General features: G+C 39.5%; 1 protein-coding gene and 2 pseudogenes across 3 annotated transcripts; 1 reads left to right on the top strand and 2 right to left on the bottom strand.

The window, feature by feature from the left end:
- Nucleotides 1-1186: 1186 nt before the first annotated feature.
- Nucleotides 1187-3409, top strand: LOC148728249 (uncharacterized; annotated as a pseudogene). The gene is made up of 3 exons (XR_015988650.1): nt 1187-1211; nt 1540-1707; nt 1834-3409. The product of XR_015988650.1 is annotated as an uncharacterized LOC148728249 (transcript).
- Nucleotides 3410-6952: 3543 nt separating this feature from the next.
- On the bottom strand, nt 6953-17336 carry LOC111319078 (uncharacterized). 2 transcript variants are annotated; one of them, XM_088724596.1, is made up of 3 exons: nt 17077-17336; nt 7499-11530; nt 6953-7287 (listed from the first exon to the last, which is right to left on the bottom strand). In XM_088724596.1, exons 2-3 carry the CDS (start codon nt 7518-7520, stop codon nt 7088-7090), a joined length of 222 nt encoding a protein of 73 aa, XP_088580722.1. In that variant the 5' UTR covers nt 7521-11530; nt 17077-17336; the 3' UTR covers nt 6953-7087. The 2 variants fall into 2 exon arrangements, with proteins under 2 accessions (XP_088580722.1, XP_088580721.1); XM_088724595.1 differs by lacking the exons at nt 6953-7287; nt 17077-17336 and adding an exon at nt 13044-13760 and having other exon boundaries at nt 9675-11530.
- On the bottom strand, nt 14882-17037 carry LOC148728248 (uncharacterized; annotated as a pseudogene).
- Nucleotides 17337-18916: the final 1580 nt, after the last annotated feature.

Below are 18916 nucleotides of genomic sequence, written 5' to 3'. Positions count from 1 at the left end.
GGGCAATCTTCACACGGCAATCATGTAAAGCAGTTGATTAATCTTAGTTTTTATTATGTAACTGATGATTTTCCGTGTTTAAATAAAGATTTACATACATACATACATACATACCTACATACATACGTACTGCGGTAAATGGTTTGAACCCGGGGGTAACATGTGAAGGTATAGTCTGATCGTCCGGGTGAGTGTAGTCCTGAGAAGGACTGTTGTCGGTGGCAGTGACTGACGTTTCGACAACCTGTGCGGAAGTCATCATCAGAGTCAAGTGAATGATTGTTGTCAGTAGAATGTTTTTATTCCAGTTCGTGTGAAATGATCGGTTGGTTTTGCCGTGATGTTATTGGCTGTAAGACTCAAGTGACGTAAGTCAGTCGTGATTGGTCTGTTTCGGTCTGTCGGTAAAGTTAGGTTGTTCTTTTTCGGTCGTTTGTGATGTTTATGTCGTGAATGAGTCGTTTGTATGGGGCGGGTAGTTGTTGACATCTGTTTAGGGGAGTCTGTTCTAAGTTAGTAAACCAGCTTTCCAGAGTCAGTCGTTGAAAATAGTCAGTGCTGTAGGTTAGGCATTGCGCAGAGTCCCAGTCAATGTTGTGGTTGGTAAGTCGATGGTGTTCAGCAATGTGATTGCTGACATCACCTTTCCTCGTCGCCCGTCTGTGTTCAGTCAGTCTTGTTGTGAGGTTTCTGCCAGTCTCACCGATGTAGTCTCACCAATCATTCACTTGACTCTGATGATGACTTCCGCACAGGTTGTCGAAACGTCAGTCACTGCCACCGACAACAGTCCTTCTCAGGACTACACTCACCCGGACGATCAGACTATACCTTCACATACATACGTACATACATACATACATACATACATACATACATACATACATACATACATACATGTGTAGAAAACGAAGACCCTGGTTGAAATTCTTTAAATAGAAAATCTTCAGGAGCCGTGTTGTTCTTTTACACTCCTTTGATGTCTAGCAGTCTTTAAAAGCAGTTTCCAGCCGTTTCCGAGTGATTTTGAGGGGGGGTCTTCGTTTTCTACACACGGGTGGGGGGGGGGGGTGTAGAAAACGAAGACCCTGGTCGAAATTTTGTGTAATAGGCTCCTTGCACTAAGAAGTCACGTGGTCTTCTCCGCCATGTTGGAGGGCAGACAAATCGGTTGCTACGGGAAACTATGACTGCCTCGTTGGGTCACGAAAGTTCAGTTACACAAATGTTTGCACTATTAGCTTCTTTATTTTGGAACAAAACGATCTTTATCCACTCGTCAAATTTGCATAATGTCCAAAGAGCTTCTGTGATCGAGCATTTGTATTCACTTTTACTTCTAACGCGTCGGGAACAAACGAATGGCAGGCGAAAGTTTATTTAAGCTTAATCCTATCAACTGATTGATTGATTGATTCATTTATTCGATTTTTCGCCAGAGTTCTGCTCTTTCTTTGGATTAGGTAAAGATTTTCAAGAATTGTAGTCTAGTTGCATGTCTACAAAATGCGAAACTTACCGAAGGTTGACGCTATTTAGCTTTGTTTGATTGGACTGATTTTCTCAGTAATCCAAGTGTGGACCCTCACGTTTACCGAGTAACCTTCACCGATGTAGAGAAATATGAAACACGTTCAACGGGATATGAAAGCACTGCAAAAGTTTACAAATATTTTGCAGAACCAGGATATCTCTATAACATCAAAAGTAAGTGCACTGGTAAATAAATTGGTGTAGTCTCCTGAAAGTTGCTGATGTTTTCGCCTTTCATGTTATAAAACCATTCCTTAAAAAGTGCTAAAGACTGATCCAAATTAATTTTACACATTTCAGTTACATATAGTGACTCGGAGGCGTTTATTTTGGCCAGATGCTACAGATCGATGAAGAAAAATGAAACACCACATTCCCTTCAAGTGATAATTGGTATGGATCAAACAACAGTGTCTGGAGAGTGTTCTTGTGTAGCAGGTGTTGGAGGGATTTGTCACCATGTTGTGGGCCTTCTTTTTTACTTGTCACACATTAAGTAACTTGGGCTAAAGAGCTTACCTGATGATCTGACATATACTATGATGGTGCAGCAATGGAATGTTCTCAGAGGGAAACACATAAATCGTCAATGTGTGGACACCTTGATGGTGAAGATGCCTCAGGAGGGTGCAAACTATAACAAATTCATTAAAACCACTCTGTACTCACCTGCATCCCAGTATCATATTCTGGGCCCTGATCAAAAAGCTAAACTCAAAAATCTAAATCCTGAGCCTTTGCTGTGGAGTTTGTTACCAGATCTGGAAAACTTTGCAAGCTCACATCTTACTTCTGTACAAACCAAATTAGGAATGGTGCTAAAGGGGTCTGTAATATCTTACCAACAATGCAAAGGCTCACAGAAAAATATGTCATAAATGGTTCTGCCCACACCTCATTCCCCAAGCTACCCCTTCCTAATGCAGGTTAAAGGTTTAAGAACAATGAGTCAATTTGTTTGAACAGCAACAAATCAGCAAAGTTAGAGTCACTGTCAGTCACTTTAGAGATGGTACATGCTTTAGAAGAAAAAATGAGAGAACAGGATGAAAGTGACCTTTGGCATTCATTAACAAAAAAAAAAGAATCACTGCAAGCAAGTTTGGAACAGTGGCAAAGAGAATTTCTAATTTTGATACTCTTGTCAAACAACTTCAGCCATCTAGGCTTGTACAGACAGCTGCTACGAACCAGCTATAGAAATGGGGGGTAGAGCAGCATCCATATATGCCATTAAAGCAAACAAAGGGATGGTAAACTTGTACTCAAGTGGTCTGGTAATAAATCCAAAATACCCCTGGCTTGGAAGTTTTCCAGACAGGAAGGTTTAAGATATTGAGGCAGCTCAAAATGGTTCATCAAGTCCCTATGGCTTCTTTGAGACAAAGGTTGTCCAGGAAGGAACAACCAGCTTAGATGATCTGGCTTACCTTAAGAATGACCCCATTTCAAATGAATTAACCCTAAACAAGCAACATGCATATCATTTACAAGTACAATGCCAATTAGGTACTTCTGGCCTGGATTGGTGTGACCTTTTGTGTTACATCAGTGATGATTTGTTTTTTTTTCCAAAGAGCAGTATTTGATCCTATTTTTTCCCAAAATGTAAGGATAAGGTTGACATGTTTTATTTTAACTTTTTTTTGTGAGAACACTTGCATCATAGACCGCTTTCATAAATGGTTGCCGGATTAATATTCTTTTTTTTAAATTTAAATTTGCCTGGGTGGCCTCGCTTGAGATAATGTATTCTTTTGAATTTTGTACTGGAGAATGAGGCCACCTAGGCAAATTTGAATTTAAACAAAAGAATATTAATCCAGCAGCCATTTATGAAAGTGGTCTATTGTAATATGTATAATGATAACACCCTGTGGCACTTGCTAAGACAGATTATTTTTCAAAATTAATGGTCCCTGAAAATTTACAAGCAAACATGCCACTGTCCACCTCTGATTAACAGTGCCCAAAAGTGACAAAGGAATTTCATTGTCGAAAAGATGATATTCTTTAATTTGGCGTATGGCCCTCTCCACATGAATCCGGACTTTGGCTATGGTTTTTTTTTCTTTGACTTCCTCTGGTGAAAACTGTGCACGATTTAAAGTATATGGTGGAAGGTTTAGCTTTACCCCTTTACTACATAATAGATCATCAATATTAAAACCCTTATCAGCCATCACACTATTATTAGGCTCCAAAAGATCTAAAATTCCACAACACTCTGTGATCTCTATCTGAAATAGAACCAGTATATAGTGAGGATAAAAGTAAACAAACTTATTTTTTCTCACCTTCACTCAGAAATGTTTTATTCGCTACCATTCTGGAAACTACATTGACTCGACTATTATTGCCTAACAATATCAACTTAAAAAATAGACAAAACCGGCGTTGAAAGGGAGTTAAAAAAAAAAAAAAAAGATAGACATACCAGTTCGCAAAGTGCGGATTATACGAACGCGAAAACACGAGCAAATATGGAGCTTTCCGACAAATCAAATACATCAGTAGGTCTGCAACTATTACAGTCGCTCTTTTTGAGAGTTCCTAGTGGATAAAGATCGTTTTGTTCCGAAACAAAGAAGCAAGTAGAGCAAATATTTGGGTCACTCACCTTTCGTCGTCTCACAAGGCAGCCATTGTTTCCCGTAGCGACCGATTTGTTTGCCCTCCAACATGGCGGAAAAGATCACGTGACTTCTTGGTGCAAGGAGCCTATTGAAGATCTTGTGTTCGTTACTCATTTGAGACCGAGATACCCGTCTCTAGATGTTTATGAGTGATTGTGAGGGGGGTCTTCGTTTTTGGGTCTTAGGTCTTCGTTTTCTACATACCCGTACATAGTCAGCAATATAGCACTATAGGTGAGGCAAACGGTAAATCTGGTACATTCACCATAAAACAACAGTCGGCTACACAGATTGTATGGGCCCCCTGTGCTTCCACATCGAAGAGCTGTCATTCTTAGCATCTTCAATTAGCTTACAGTAATACTGTGATTTGAGAGATCTATCTTCCCGACTAGCCAAATTTCTCAACTTGCGATACACTCCACAATGACTCTGAGAGTTTGAGGATACTGCCTTTCTTCGATGAAAGTCCCGGTCGCGTCTCAATGGGCTAGTTTCGAATTGTTAGTGCGAGAAAGTCTGGTAATTAGTTTTTAGCACCAAGACGAGGCTGAGGAGAATAGAAGTCGTCACAGCATGGCAGCGAACAATGCCAACTTTGCCGATATGAAAGTATCTGAGCTTCAAAAGTTTTTAAGAGAAAGAGATATTCAAATTTCTATTTAAGGTAAGAGTAGGAGAAGAGTGGAACTACTGGAGCTATGTAAGAATGCAGCGGAAATAAAAGTTCCAAAAACTAAAGAGGAATCAACGAAACGCGATGAGTTAATTAATTCCAAGATAACACTGCCAGGAGGAAAATTACTTCCCTATCCACTTTCGCTCAAGGATTGGACTCATGACTTTACTGGTGTTCCAGACTTCAGGTTTCCTGATATTTACCATTATCTTGTTGGAAAAGATGGCTACGATGAAGACTGTTTACGTTCGTACAAAAGTCTCAAGGGTTTTCGTTTGTTTGTAGACGGGCATGTGGAGGATCTGAACTACCACGATTTAAGTGATGACGAGACAGGTAAAAAGGATGGATACTGTTATTTCCAGTTCAAAGTAAAACCTACTGAAAGGTCCAAAACCGAAGATGGAAAAGACTTCTACTGGGGTTTTATCGTTCTTCAATATACTGGAAGCATTTACTCTGCCTACTGTGCTTGCAAAGGAGGGTGAGTCATTTGTGTGCCATATTATTTCCTTTTCCTTACAAGCGAATGAACTGATGGTTTTTTACTTTTTAATGTTTTATTTGATTTCTGTGCGAATGAACTCGGACTCTTTAAGGTATAAGAGACTAGTGTCCTATTATTTTGTTTCTTATAGTAGTGCTGATGGTGCATGCAGACATACAGCTGCTGCTCTGTTTGATTTGGAAGCAAATATTAGAAGAAATGACTTGGAGACTTGCACGTCGGTTTCTTGCCTTTGGGTGAAACGGAAAAGAATCACAGAAAATGCTGTTCCAATGGAAAATGTTAAATTTCAAAACTCAGAGTATGGAAAAATATCTAAGGATTGTCCAAAACCTCATAACTTTAACCCTTTGTGCTCTGATAATCTCTCCCAGTCATTCCAAGAGAAGTTTTATAATACTTTGTTAGAAGCTACCCCTTCATGTGTAGCTTTGCAGTTTATAACAAAACCCCCAGTCCAGGCTGTGAGCGAGGAAGAACTCTTGGACCAGATCACATCTGCTGACATTGATCATGAGGAAATAGTAGAATATGCAGAGGTGTATTCCCGTAAAGAGTTAGCTGACATATTTGTTGCTGAAAATAATTTTGAAAGTTTGGAAAATCCTACGTATGAGCATTGTAGTAGCTTTTTAGAGTTTCTGCATCATTCTGAGTTTGCAACTGAGGTAATATTTCAGAAAACATTGAGTCAAAGTACAAGTAATTCAGAATTTTGGTTTTCACAGAGGGCAGGGAGGATAACTGCCTCTCCAATTTTTACAAGGTATGCCACATGAAAGAGACAACCAATTCCAAAAATACAGTGAAGTTGTTAATGAATTATTGTCCTCTTAGTGAGGACAGCACCCCACATCAGCTTTCTTGGGATCATGAGAAGGAAGTTGTGGCCATCAAAGAGTATATCAAGAAACATAGAACAAAACAGGGGTTTTGAGGTTTTTCGAAGTGGTCTTATTGTAGACAAGCAGTATCCATATCTGGGAGCTTCTCCAGACAGAATTCAAGTTTGTAAGTGTTGTGCCAAGACACTTTTAGAGGTCAAGAGCATTTTTAGCAAGAGAAATCTTCAACCTCATGTTACAGCAGCTCACTGCCTTGATGAAGTGGCTGGCAAATATTACGTAAAAAAAGAAACATCGTGGAATTATCAAATGCAAGGACAGCTAGCTTTAGCTAGATTAGAACAGTGTAATCTTATCATTTACACTCTTAAGGGAATCTTAGTGGTACCTGTTAAATTTGACAAAGAATTGTGGGATAAAATGGTGGGGAAGCTATCAAAGTTCTTTTTGGAACACATGGTGCCTGAACTCCTCAGTGGAAAGATTCTTGAAGAGGTTACTCACACTTGACTAACAATTCAAGCTCTATCTATCATAAAGTCAATTTATACACTTACAAGATGCAAAATAGTCTTAATGACCTGTTTGCAGGTTAGAGAATACACTTGTTTTTTGCATGTTGTACTGTTTTGAACTCAAGAAATATATGACAGTACTTCAAGGTGCATATATTGTAAACATCACGGAAGTGATTGTGGTCTTTTTTTTTTTGGTAAACTAGTGCTATCTTCTGTGGATGAATTCCAAAAAACATACTTTCTTTGTGAACTGAAGCAAAAGTTTTAAGTGGGTTAAGTGAAGGGTAAGATAAATCTGAAAGATTTCTTTGCTTCGTGAAGTTAGTTGTAGTTGTTTCTATGATAAAGTGGAAGCATACGGTAGAGTTCTACTTTGTAAGTGGAGGTAGTACGTTACACAAAGCAGCACAAACTATTAATATTTTATCAGCAAGAGGTACAAGTGGTATAGGCAGATTTCCTTGTAGAATATGGAAGTCTTTCAGTCTCTCAATGGCTCTCTCAACATGAATTCTTGCACTGGCAATTGATCTTGTTGTCTTCAGTGACTTTTTGGACAGTTGCTGACCTATTTTGCAAGAAATAAAAAAATTAATGTTTAATATTGACCTTTCAGTCTTTTGTTAAGTCTTTATTTCAAGTTGAGATTGTCTTTATAATGTGACTCTCTTAAGTTACAAACATCCATGAGAGGAAAGGAAGTACTAATGACTGTTGTGTGCATGGTGGGTAAGTAGGGGAATGTCCTGTAAATAGCAAGAACTTAAGGATTGAGTTACCTTTCTTAGAGAAGGGAGGCATGTTTAGGAAGGCCTTTCGCTTTGTAAGCAAGTCTCTGCAAATCCTCTGTCAGCCATAATGTGGTCCCCTTCCTCAATCAATTCCAAAATTCCACTCTTTTGGGTGAGTTTGCGGTCACTTGTACTTCCGCTCCACAATTTTGACACAAGACTGAAAAATCCTGATGGAGTTATTCCAACTAACGTTTTCGTAGTGTTATGGCTCTTATATTCACTCCATGTGGCTCGTTGTGCAGCAGGAGAGGTAGGTTTCTGAATGAATATCTCCGTACAATCAATTATAACCCTAGTGGATGGATAATTTCAATATGACCTGGGCAAGTTTAGGCGAACCATTTCTTTAGAAGGCCAAATCAACAAAACATCTCTCAAAGTAATAGCAAGAAAGGAGTTCAAAGTGGTGAACACCTTACAAACAGAAGATTTAGAGATGGAAAAAGTGTCTGACAGGTGTTGAACAAGTAAACCCAATCGAAGTCTTACCAAGGTCAAAATAAATTCTTGCAAGATGGTTAGACTTCTCCTTTTGCCACTCTTTTTCACAGGTCTGTATTGGAAATTTACTTTTTCCCCTTATTGCTGTCCTAGTATTTCAGTTTCTCGGCTGCAGGTTTCAGAAGATTAAATATCGCCATAAGACAGGCCAATGTTGGAAATCCCGTGTAGAATTTCACGGATTTGTCATTTTTCAGTATATCGTCCATGGAAAGTTTTCGTGATAATGCTGGCTTATCATTGAGTTCGTTTCGAATTCTTTTGTTTTCCGCTTTTAGCATCGACACATTTTTCATCAAATCGTCCGTTTGTTGGTGATCAATGTCCGTTTGACAAGAAACAGACACACATTCCTTTTCCTTGAATTCATTTATTCCGTGAACTTTGTCTTCCTTTACCACGTAGTCATGATCTTTTAAGGCAATATCAATGGAGACATGGAAAATTTTGGCGGGAACTACTTCTTTGATGCCTTCAATTGAATTTCGTTTTCTCCGCTCACTGGACCTTTCCTCGCGTTGATTCGGACATCTAAGGTCTGAATATGGATTAAAAATTGTTGGAACCGTCCCTTGTACTAATTTTTGATCCCAGAAAGTTTCTTTACGATTTGTTTCGTCTCAAAGTGTTCAGAGCATATGTGTAAGTTCTTGATTGACGTAAACTCCTTATCAGCCCGACGACAGAAGGCAATCCATTTCTTTTTAAGTCTATCTTCGCCTGGAAACTCGAAAAAGTTGAGATCTGGTCGTTTTTTAGAGTTGTTTTTGCACACAGCGATCGCACAAAACCTCATATCACACTTACAGTCACTCCGATCTGCTTTCAAAATAAGCGCTTATTCCCCTCAGCCTCGACTTGGTGCTCTTAATTGGTTACCAGACTTTCTCGCACTAACAATTCGAAACTAGCCTAAAGACCCAAAAGTTTGTCAGAAATTCAAGGTGTTGGCATACCTTTAACGCGTCTTGATTTAATAGATGCGTGTTGATCTGCACAATCTTTAATAGTTCACTTTTGAAAGATTTTGTCAGCACAAGCTAAAAGAGCATATCAAAATTAGGTAACTCAAAGAATTTTCAGCCATATATCTCGAAGTTGAAAATCAAATTGCCTGTCTTTAAAAGGAGATTTGAGCCCTGTAATGCTAAAGGAAATACTTCATGACAGTTTTGAAATCTCAAAATTACAAGGATTTGTATAGAAAACCATGTCTGCATGACTGGGTGGCAAAAGTTGTTTCGCCGGCATACAAATGCTTCTAACTTTTGGTGACCGTTGCAATCGCTTTTTTGAGATATAGGGCTAAAAATTCTCAGGTTACCCAGTTTTATTATGTTCTTTCAGCTCGCTTGTGCTAACAAAATGTTTCAGAAGTGAACTGTTTTTGTGTTTACAGAAAGTTGATCACATGATCAAGTCATGCAAAGAGCCTGTATCTTATTAACAAACCTCCTCACTGTCTGCCATACAATTCTTATGATTTAAGTTTGGAGAACTTGGTATTAGATCAACTTGTTATCTGCTAATTGATACTTTTATTCATTCATTTCACTTGTCCACTTTACAATCTGTTTATAATTTACAGAGAGATTCCGCTTTGGCCAGTTATGGAAGTGAAAGGGTCCAGTTATTTGTGACCTGCCACTGAACCTCTTAGTAACAACTAACATTTTCTTTATTGAGTAACTGAATGTTTACAACCAGATGTTATTTGGGTGCAACTAATCCACCCAGTTTAAACTGTAAAAATTTGCATATCACAACAACACATCATTACCACTTTCTTGATATAAAATATGGCAATGCACAGCTTAAAAATTCCTATTTGAACAGACACAGCTGTCATCAGAGTGTTCCTTTTGTTGTGTTTCACGGATTTAAGTCATACGAAAAACTACAACTCAATACAAACTCAACGTCTATATTTTCAACATGGCGCGCGGTTCTCAAATCTACAGGGTACATACATGGCATGAGTGCACATATGTGACAGATACCGCGGGCCCGCATGCCCAACATAGCACCTTTATCTCAGAGACTAAAAAAGTATTATGAACAATTTTTCATTGCCACAACATAAATGAGCTTTCCGAAGTTAACAGAAAAACAAAGACAACTTAAAGAGATAGAAAAACTAGGTGATCAAAGTACCAAAGGGCTTGAACTCTGACCCCAAAAAGACAGATCTAGAAAGTGAAAAGGTTATGTATTGTGCCCAAGACTTAATTAACTCAACTGCACTGCCTTCACAATTGAGGTTTACAAAAATAAAGGAAATTGTATACTTGCCAAATTTACCCTAGTCAATATCAAGACATTTTTACCCTAAGAGGACCAAGATTTTTCAATGAGAACCTCCTCATGTCCAACAAACCAAAAGGACATCCACTGACCTATTTTCTACAATTCTATGCATTTCCTGAATGCAGGCTTAAGACTTTTGAGTTTTACGCTTTATTACTCACACAATTTAGGCCAAAATCCTTTTCCTTTATGTTTTCATTAAAAGTATCTGTCAATGCTGTAATTAATGTTGCAATTTTTTTTTGGGCTAGGAATAAAACAGTAGTCTGCCATGAGATGAAAGTTTTTGATCCACCGGCATGAAGCTACATGTATACATCTAACACAAAATTCCATTCCTAATCAATCTAATTAAGAATTACACAGTTATCTAAAAGGAAAAACTATATGAATGATAACTGCAGCCTACTAAATCTTTCATGCCCCTTGCCTTCACTGTAAAACATTTCAATATAAACATTTTCTGCAATGTTCTTCAAAAGGACACTAAAATGAGTTTCTCCCCGACCAAAATTGCCTATTTTGAGTATTTACTTATTTAAAGATTTGTAGACTAATTACAATGTACAGGTAGTACAAATAATAAGACATTATGTCCCCTACAAGATTCAAATACCAGCCCAGCCCCATGGTAATAATAATTTAAAAACAAGAAAAAAAAATGCCTTCCACAATCCATCAACCAAAAAAAGGGTTATTTGATTAATTAATAATTTTCAAGTGCAGGCACAATAAAAATTTACTCTTCTAAATTTGGGAGAGATAATCTTAAATGAATGAACATTGTCCCCATTGAAAAAATTGTAAAGTTCCTTAAAAAATGAACCGAAGGATTCCACCAACTTGATATCATCAGGGATACTATTCCACACGATACAATTGTATTAAAGAAATAGTCCCAAAAATGTGAGGTAGGGTTTCTATTTGTCCTAAGATAAAGCTCAGTACTAGGATGGTGAGAGTGCCCCCTTAATAATAAAAAATAGTTATCAAAATGTCTGGCAAATTTAACATCACCTTTCATGCACTTATGGAAGAGAACTAAGTCTAGCTATTCAAGCCAGTAACTTGGTGGCAGTAACTTAAGTTTGATAAGATGGTCCTTATAGGACAGGACTCTGTCTTTACCAACAATAAAATGCGTAGCTCTTTTCTATACACCTGTTCACTAAGAGAGAGCTGGTTTACAACTGACTGAGGGTCCCAAACCTGTAAGCAATAACAAAAATGTAAGCAAACTAATGAACAATAACGTAGCAGCAGAGTTGTACAGTTCACCAGTCTGGCACAATTTCTCCCATAATCCTATTTGCCTTAGCCACTATCATAAACAAGTGCTCCTTCCAATGTGTCATTTGTAATAATAACCCCAAGATCTTTTTCTGAGTTCCCAACCTCTAGGCCAAAATTACTTTATTTATAAGTGCGTGGTTGGCTAACACGTTTCCTAGATGTGCGCAGACTTCTATATTTAGCAGGTTGGGAATAAAGTTGACTGCATAAACTCCAATACCTACTTTAGAAAATTTGTAATCCAATCAGATTGTTGTGAATCAATTTAAACCATTGTCAGTAACAGGATAAATCAGTTTCGATTTGAGCAATTAAATCTTAATGTAATGATTGTGAAATCAGTGTCGAGAAATCTAGCCTCACGTTCTCTGTGCTGTGATAAGTAAGTTTGTTTCCCTTTTATCCGGAAGATCTTCCTAGTCAGTCAGCTTGTTATATCAAGGTGTGTCTAAAGATGCAAGATCTATAGTAGTTTTCGGGAGTCAGAGGTACAAATTTGTTGTGTACGTAAGACAGTCAGGGAATATTAAAATCTGAAAGAAAAAAGGGACAATGTGGGTTCCTTACTTATTCCTTACACAATGTTTCATGTCATTCGTGCCTCTGTATGTTGAGAAATGGACTGCGTGACTGTCACGCTGTGGAAGTGAACTTTGTTCCTTTTGAATAAAGGCTGATAGTTTCGAAAGAAACTGTTTGGGGCTTCGTCGGTGGGAGTAACGAAATAATTTGGACATATCAACAAAGTTGAAATGGTAAATTGGCCACCGTAACGATTACAAAAGCTGACGTTTCGAACGTTAGCCTTTCGTCGGCTAACGCTCGAATCGTCAGCTTTTGTAATCGTTACGGTGGCCAATTTATCATTTCAACTTTGTTGATATATCCAAATTATTTTGTTCCTTTAGTTCTCGTTACCCATTGATTGGCTGTAATCACGTGATGTAAGACTAGGATTTAAGAAAAAATAACACTGTGCGAGGCGACGTGTGATTGAGCGAGTTTTGGTTTTGGGACATTAAAAACAGTTAAGTGAGTCGAATCTGTGGGACGTTTTAACGTGAATATTATCGGGAAAATCTCTTGTGTTAGAAGCAATCAGAAGATTCCTGACCAATTATTTCCATAAATTGCAATGACCAAATCAAATAGAAACTGATGCACAAAAGGTGCTTTTAAGACTAGCCAGAGAAAAATGTTGGTTTGATAATATTTCAAAGGGTTGAGCAATGTTAACTTTGATCGGCAGTGAACTAAAAATTCCCTCGATTACTAGACAAGTTAAACTTTAAGAAGGCTGTTAGAATTAAAAGGAGGGCACTCGTTTCTTTCCGACAGTTTGGATGGTGGTAAATTTAAGGGGAAAAAAGGTACTTGCTTTAAGCTTAGGTAGTTCTGAGCACGTGGATGAAAGCGTAAAAAAACGAACCTGCATAACATCCCGTGAATCACCTTAATGCGCTGGCTTGGAGGGCTGTACAAAATCGTCAGCCTCGATATTTTCATTTGGTTTCTCTTGTGCACGATGTTTTGGCGCTCGGCGGTAACGAAAGACGAAATAAACACCCTCGCAAAAGAAGAGCAATGCAGATAGGAAACCACAAATCCCTGAGGCTTTTAATGTACCAGCGTAGTTTTGATCACCCAAATCTTTCCCCCTGGCGTAAACAACGGCAGCACCGATAACCAGGGCCAAAGCAGCAAGGAAACAAGCGATCATTCCTAGGAGAGGCTGCGTGAGAACGGGCGGGAGCTTCTCGAAGATGTGAGTGATTCTTAGTACGATGTGCAGCATCACAAAGATCCAGGCGGTGGTGGCAACGAAGATCAAGAACTCGTATTCAGGTTTGTAGCTACCAGGGAAACTTGAGATAATGACAAACGTCAAGAAAGTTAATATAGCTTCGACCAGTTTTAGCCATCCTTCCTTCGTGGTTACAATCCACAGAGGATCACAACAACCGCAGCTACACTTTCGTGTGGTTGCTTCTTGACCTGCTTCGCCCTGATCAGCCATCTATCGTGCGAATCGCTAGGAATGATCCTCACCCAATGGACAAGCTACTTCACCTACAATTTCTAATTGGGTCGGCACGGAGTCGGCACGGAGTCGGTGTGGTTAGCACCAGGCCTGGGTTAGCACGATGTTCTTACAACTTGCAAAGCAATCTCACTTGGAAGTTGTCAGCGGATACGTTCATTGCAGACGAGCAACCATGTTTAGAAGGAAAAACCACAGGTTTACCAATATCTGTGGTTTCGGGTTTCTAGTAGCCTGCGAACAGGCTCCCCCGTTCAATCAGACTTGGGGACATTTGAAGCGTAGAATCTCTTCTGCAATTTCGCTGCCAGGTTACCCTCTTCGTTTTAGCTGAGGAAGCTTAAACTTTCGAAAAACCGACATAGTTCAATTTTTTACCGCTCCATCTCAACATGTGGCTTAAGTTTCGCGCAAAAATGTTTCCATCGGCCGCACGTGGGATAGTCGGCCTTCGACCTCAATTGTTCAAAGGAAGCCATTGTTTTGTCACACCACCAACAACAAGATCATGTTCTCTCACTGTACACGTCCGTCACGCAATGCGCGCTAGGCCGAAAAAGAGAGTACGCGCCCGAATAAAGCCTGCTTAACCTTATTGAGGCCCTAAAATATTCCGATAGCTCCTTCGACAGGGATGTCTGTTCCAAACTTGGACTAAATGCATAGAAAAACAAATCCAAGAGCCGAAAGCAGTGGTGGCTGCAGAAAGACCAAGAAAAACCACGCGCGAACTGTCTTAACATATCAAAAGCTGAAATAACAATTACTAGTGCTCGGGTTACTTCTACAATCGTACTTTCAAAGGATTGTCTGCTTTTAATAAAGGGTCTTCGTTTTCGTCCTACGAAAACGAAGACCCTGCATTAGCCAAAAGAATTGCTTATTTTTCAACGATACTTGTCCAGTAGAGAAAGCTTAACGACCGTCAGAATCAATTTTAGCAACGAAATACAGTAGAAATCGATTATTTATTGACAGAACCCAAGAGTCATTTTTCCTGTACAGAACGCTTTCTCTGTTTTTCTGTCACGCAATGTTAACTATAAATCAAAGGCGGCTGGCGATGAAACTCTGCCTGCTGTTCCAGACTAATAATATGTGTGTTAAGTTTACCCGAGGAAACCCTCGAGAATATCAACACCAAATTGGCTCGCATAGCGAAACAGAACAGACAAGACGGGCCGTACAATAAAGGCGGACAGTATAATAATACGGGCAGTACAATAATGAACTTCATCTTTAATAGTAACATTCTCGTGAGGTTTTTCAGAAACTATTTACAAACTTTTACAATATATAAAAACATAAATAACGATAAAACTCATGGTCAGAATTTAAGATAGTATTCCACCAAGTTGTAGAGCTTATAAAGGAAATGTCTGCCTCAATAGTTTGTCTTGCAGAGCGCGCTTGAAAGATGCGAATGAGGCATTTTTCCTAAGTTCTTTAAGCAAGTTATTCCATATGTTGGCCCCTCTATAGGAAAAAGTGTGCTGGCCAGTAGCCGTTCTGTATAGCGGAATCTGCAAAGAGTTCCGCGTACGGGTGTTACGAGTATGTATATTTGATCGCTTGGTAAACTTACTCGTTAAGTATTGCGGCGCAAGACCGTTCTGACATTTAAAGGTCAAAACGGAGTCTCTATAAAATAATTGTTCTTTAACAGGAAGCCAATTTAGCTCACGAAGCAAAGGTGTTAAATGGTCGAACTTCCTAGAGTTTGTTACGATCTTACTGGCAAAATTTTGAATAGATTGTAATCTGTTTATATTCTGGAGTGTGGTATTTGACCATACAGATGAGCAATAAAGCATCTTACTAAAAACTAGCGACGTTATTAACAACTCTAGTGATTTTTTTTTCGAAGCTCCTTTTGACTCTATTAATTTGACAAAGCTTTGCGAAAAAAGATGACACTACACGTGAAATGTGGTGATCGTAGGTCAGATGGGGGTCAAGGAAGACTCTCAAGTCCTTGGCAGAGTCTACTGGCTTCAGTGTTTTACCTAAGAATACCACACTAGGATCTTCCGGTAACCTACTTAAAATCTGTCTAGTGCCAAGTAAAAGGAGTTTGGTTTAATCGGGGTTGATAAGTAGATAGTTCTCACAACACCATTGGGCTACACTGTAAAGATCTTGTTCGAGCTTTTCAATGGCAGCATCAAGCTCAACGAGCGGAAATGACATGAATATTTTTGAGTCATCCACATACGATTCCAAATTGAAGAAGTCGGTGCCGTGAGATAAATGCAGAACAACAACAACAATAATACGGGCAGTATAATAATGGGAAGAAACGGGTGAAGTGTAATGTGTTATATTATAATTACTAAGCGTTGTTACTGTTTAATGTACGTTTAACTTGTAATTTCTACGGTTTTCTGTTTACAGGGTCTTCGTTTTCGTAGTACGAAAACGAAGACCGGGTCTTAGGTCTTCGTTTTCGAGGGTCTTCGTTTTCGTAACACCCGCACAGTTAACTTTGATCGGAAAGATGAGTCGTGAAACATTTCCCCTTCATCGCTCTTTCTTACTCTAAAACTCGTGTAATATCCTTCTCTAAGAAAAACTGTACCTTCAAACTAAAAGGAGAATGTATATTCATGTTGAATGTGCATCATGATTACAGCTGTAGTGTACTCGTTGGGAACACTCGATCACTCACACAACTCCAGGTGACTCCGAGTAGACTGGTGGTGGACCTTGTGGTGGCTCTTGGAAATCTGTATCTTTGCCTCCGCTTGACGACTGATGTCGTGCTTCTTGTTGCATACTCCTGTACTTCTGAAAGTGTAGGAAGCACTCCGCAGCGAACAAAGCCAAGCAGACGAAGCCGAAAAAAGCGGCAGCCCCCGCTGTGCCAGAATTGTTGACACAGCTTGGTTTAGCGCACTAAGCAGTGAGAGACGCTCCGATTAAAAAACCCACAACAGCCAGCCCACAAAAGACTAGGTACAGCGCAGGATGACGGAACCACCAAATAAGCCTTTCCCATAAACCAATCAGATGTATAATCATGTCGATTAGGGCGTTTATGAAGGCAGTCCATGCGATAAAATTGGAGAAACTGACTTTGCTAGAACAATTGCAATGCCAATACGACATAACACTTGCTCCACACGCGCCAGCGAGAAGTGAAAATATCAACTCTGCACATTTCAGCTTGCCTAACCAAGTCTTTGTGATATAGTCAAAGGTAAACTGTATAAAGCCGTCCCCACGCTCATCCGCCATGTTGCTGATTTTGAAGGCAAAATGACAGGGTATCGATACTCCACAGGGTACCCAGACAAGCGACGCGTCTGGTTGTTTATTCGAAATATTAAAGGAATGTATGGGAGAATATTGAAGAGTTTTATTACCGTAAACTTGTATCAAGAAATGTCTGAGTTAAAGCTCAAAATAAATGTAAACCTACCTCACTTGCTGTGTATTGTCGTTTCTGTGGCTATAAATGGCGAATTTGAGCGATTTGGTGGGTTTTGCGTCGACTGTTACCATTACGTTATAAGGAGACGGACGACGGACACTTCTAAAATAGGTTTCCGGGCTTGTCTTTCTTTTAGCAGTTGAACACCAACATAGCGCTAACTCGCTGAAAACGCTTCAAAATGGCCTGAGACGCTAGGAATCAACAAAGAAAACAACAAGGCAATAAGGTAAGTCCATTTTCTTTCAAAACAAGACATTTTTGTCTCTCTTTTAAGGCAAACCGATAACATCCCACACAAACCTTTATAAATATAAAACGTTGTGCAACACGGTAAGAGTCACATCCGCTTTTCTGGTAGTGAGCTTGGGCTGCCTGTGGGGAAATTAACGTCTCCTACCCCTTACCCTGCAGGAGACGGGCCCACGGTTTGTTCGCCCTTATCCGAGAAGACTAGAATATCTATCCATTTCTTGATTATAGAAAGGTAGCAAATTCTCACTTATTTTAAGACCATGAGTATCGGTCCGGCCGGGCCTCGAACCCTCGACCTCCCACACTACACAATCCGGCGCTCTAGCCAATTGAGCTAACCGGGAGGCGATCTTTTGGATGCCCTACCCTTTATTAGGCCACAACAGTGGTCAGCTAGTGAACCTTTCTGTACGAGGTACGTTCGGGAAGTTTACGGAATGAAGCGTCAAGTTTTGCGAGCAAAAAAGCGACACGGGACGATAGTAATTTTGAAAGCTTTCATTCGAAAATCGGTGGCCACGAGGTTATCCCTTTACAACCCAAGATCAGTATGCTTATTCACTATACTATTCTCCGTACATTTCCTTAGGTGCTGACAAGGATAATTTGTTTAACAATCAGGAGCTTCTTTTGTAGGTGATCATTTCCTTTATTCCCGTGACAATAATGTGTCATTCAGGGGTGATGTTGTTAGGATAAATTAGATGTCAATCACTCTTAGGAGTCAAAGCCATGCAGATCTTAATTATGTGTGACATTTTAATTTTAAGATTCCAAGTGATCACAGGAAGATTGCATGTGGGAGTGCATTGTGTATGGTTTACCTTGATTTGGAATTCATTTATTTGACAAATGCTTCATTGAAATAAGATGTTATTCAGTGAATGAAACAGGCATACTCACACAAAAAGAACTCAGAGTGTTCCCAAAAGGGGTCAAACCCACAACCCTCTGATTAGTACTTCAGATTCGGATGTTCTCCCACTAACCTACAGGAGCTACAGGAGCTCCCAATAGGGGTCAATTCTACAACCCATTGATTTGTACTTCAGATGTTCTACCACTAAGCTACAGGAGCTACAGGAGCTCCCAATAGGGGTCAAACCTAAAACCCTTTGATTAGCAGTATTTCAGGTGTTCTACCACTAAGTTACTGCAGCTCCCAACAGGGGTCAAACCTACAACCCTTTTATTAGTACTTCAGATGTTCTACCACTATGCTACAGGAGCTACAGGAGCTCCCAATAGGGGTCAAACCTACAACCCATTGATTAGTTCTTAAGATGTTCTACCACTAAGCTACTGGAGTTAATGGAGCTCCCAATAGGGGTCAAACCTACAACCCTTTGATTCGTACTTCAGACGTTCTACCACTAAGCTACTGGAACTACAGGAGCTTCCAATAGGGGTCAAACCTACAACCCATTGATTAGTACTTCAGATGTTCTACCACTAAGCTACTGGAGCTGCAGGAGCTCCCAATAGGGGTCAAACCTACAACCCATTGATTAGTACTTCAGATGTTCTACCACTAAGCTACTGGAGCTACAGGAGCTCCCAATAGGGGTCAAAC

The sequence above is a fragment of the Stylophora pistillata genome, chromosome 6 (genome assembly GCF_964205215.1).
Source record: "Stylophora pistillata chromosome 6, jaStyPist1.2, whole genome shotgun sequence".
Lineage (NCBI taxonomy): Eukaryota > Metazoa > Cnidaria > Anthozoa > Scleractinia > Pocilloporidae > Stylophora > Stylophora pistillata.
Note: the sequence above shows the minus strand (reverse complement) of the source record. Positions and strands in the feature narration are given on the sequence as shown.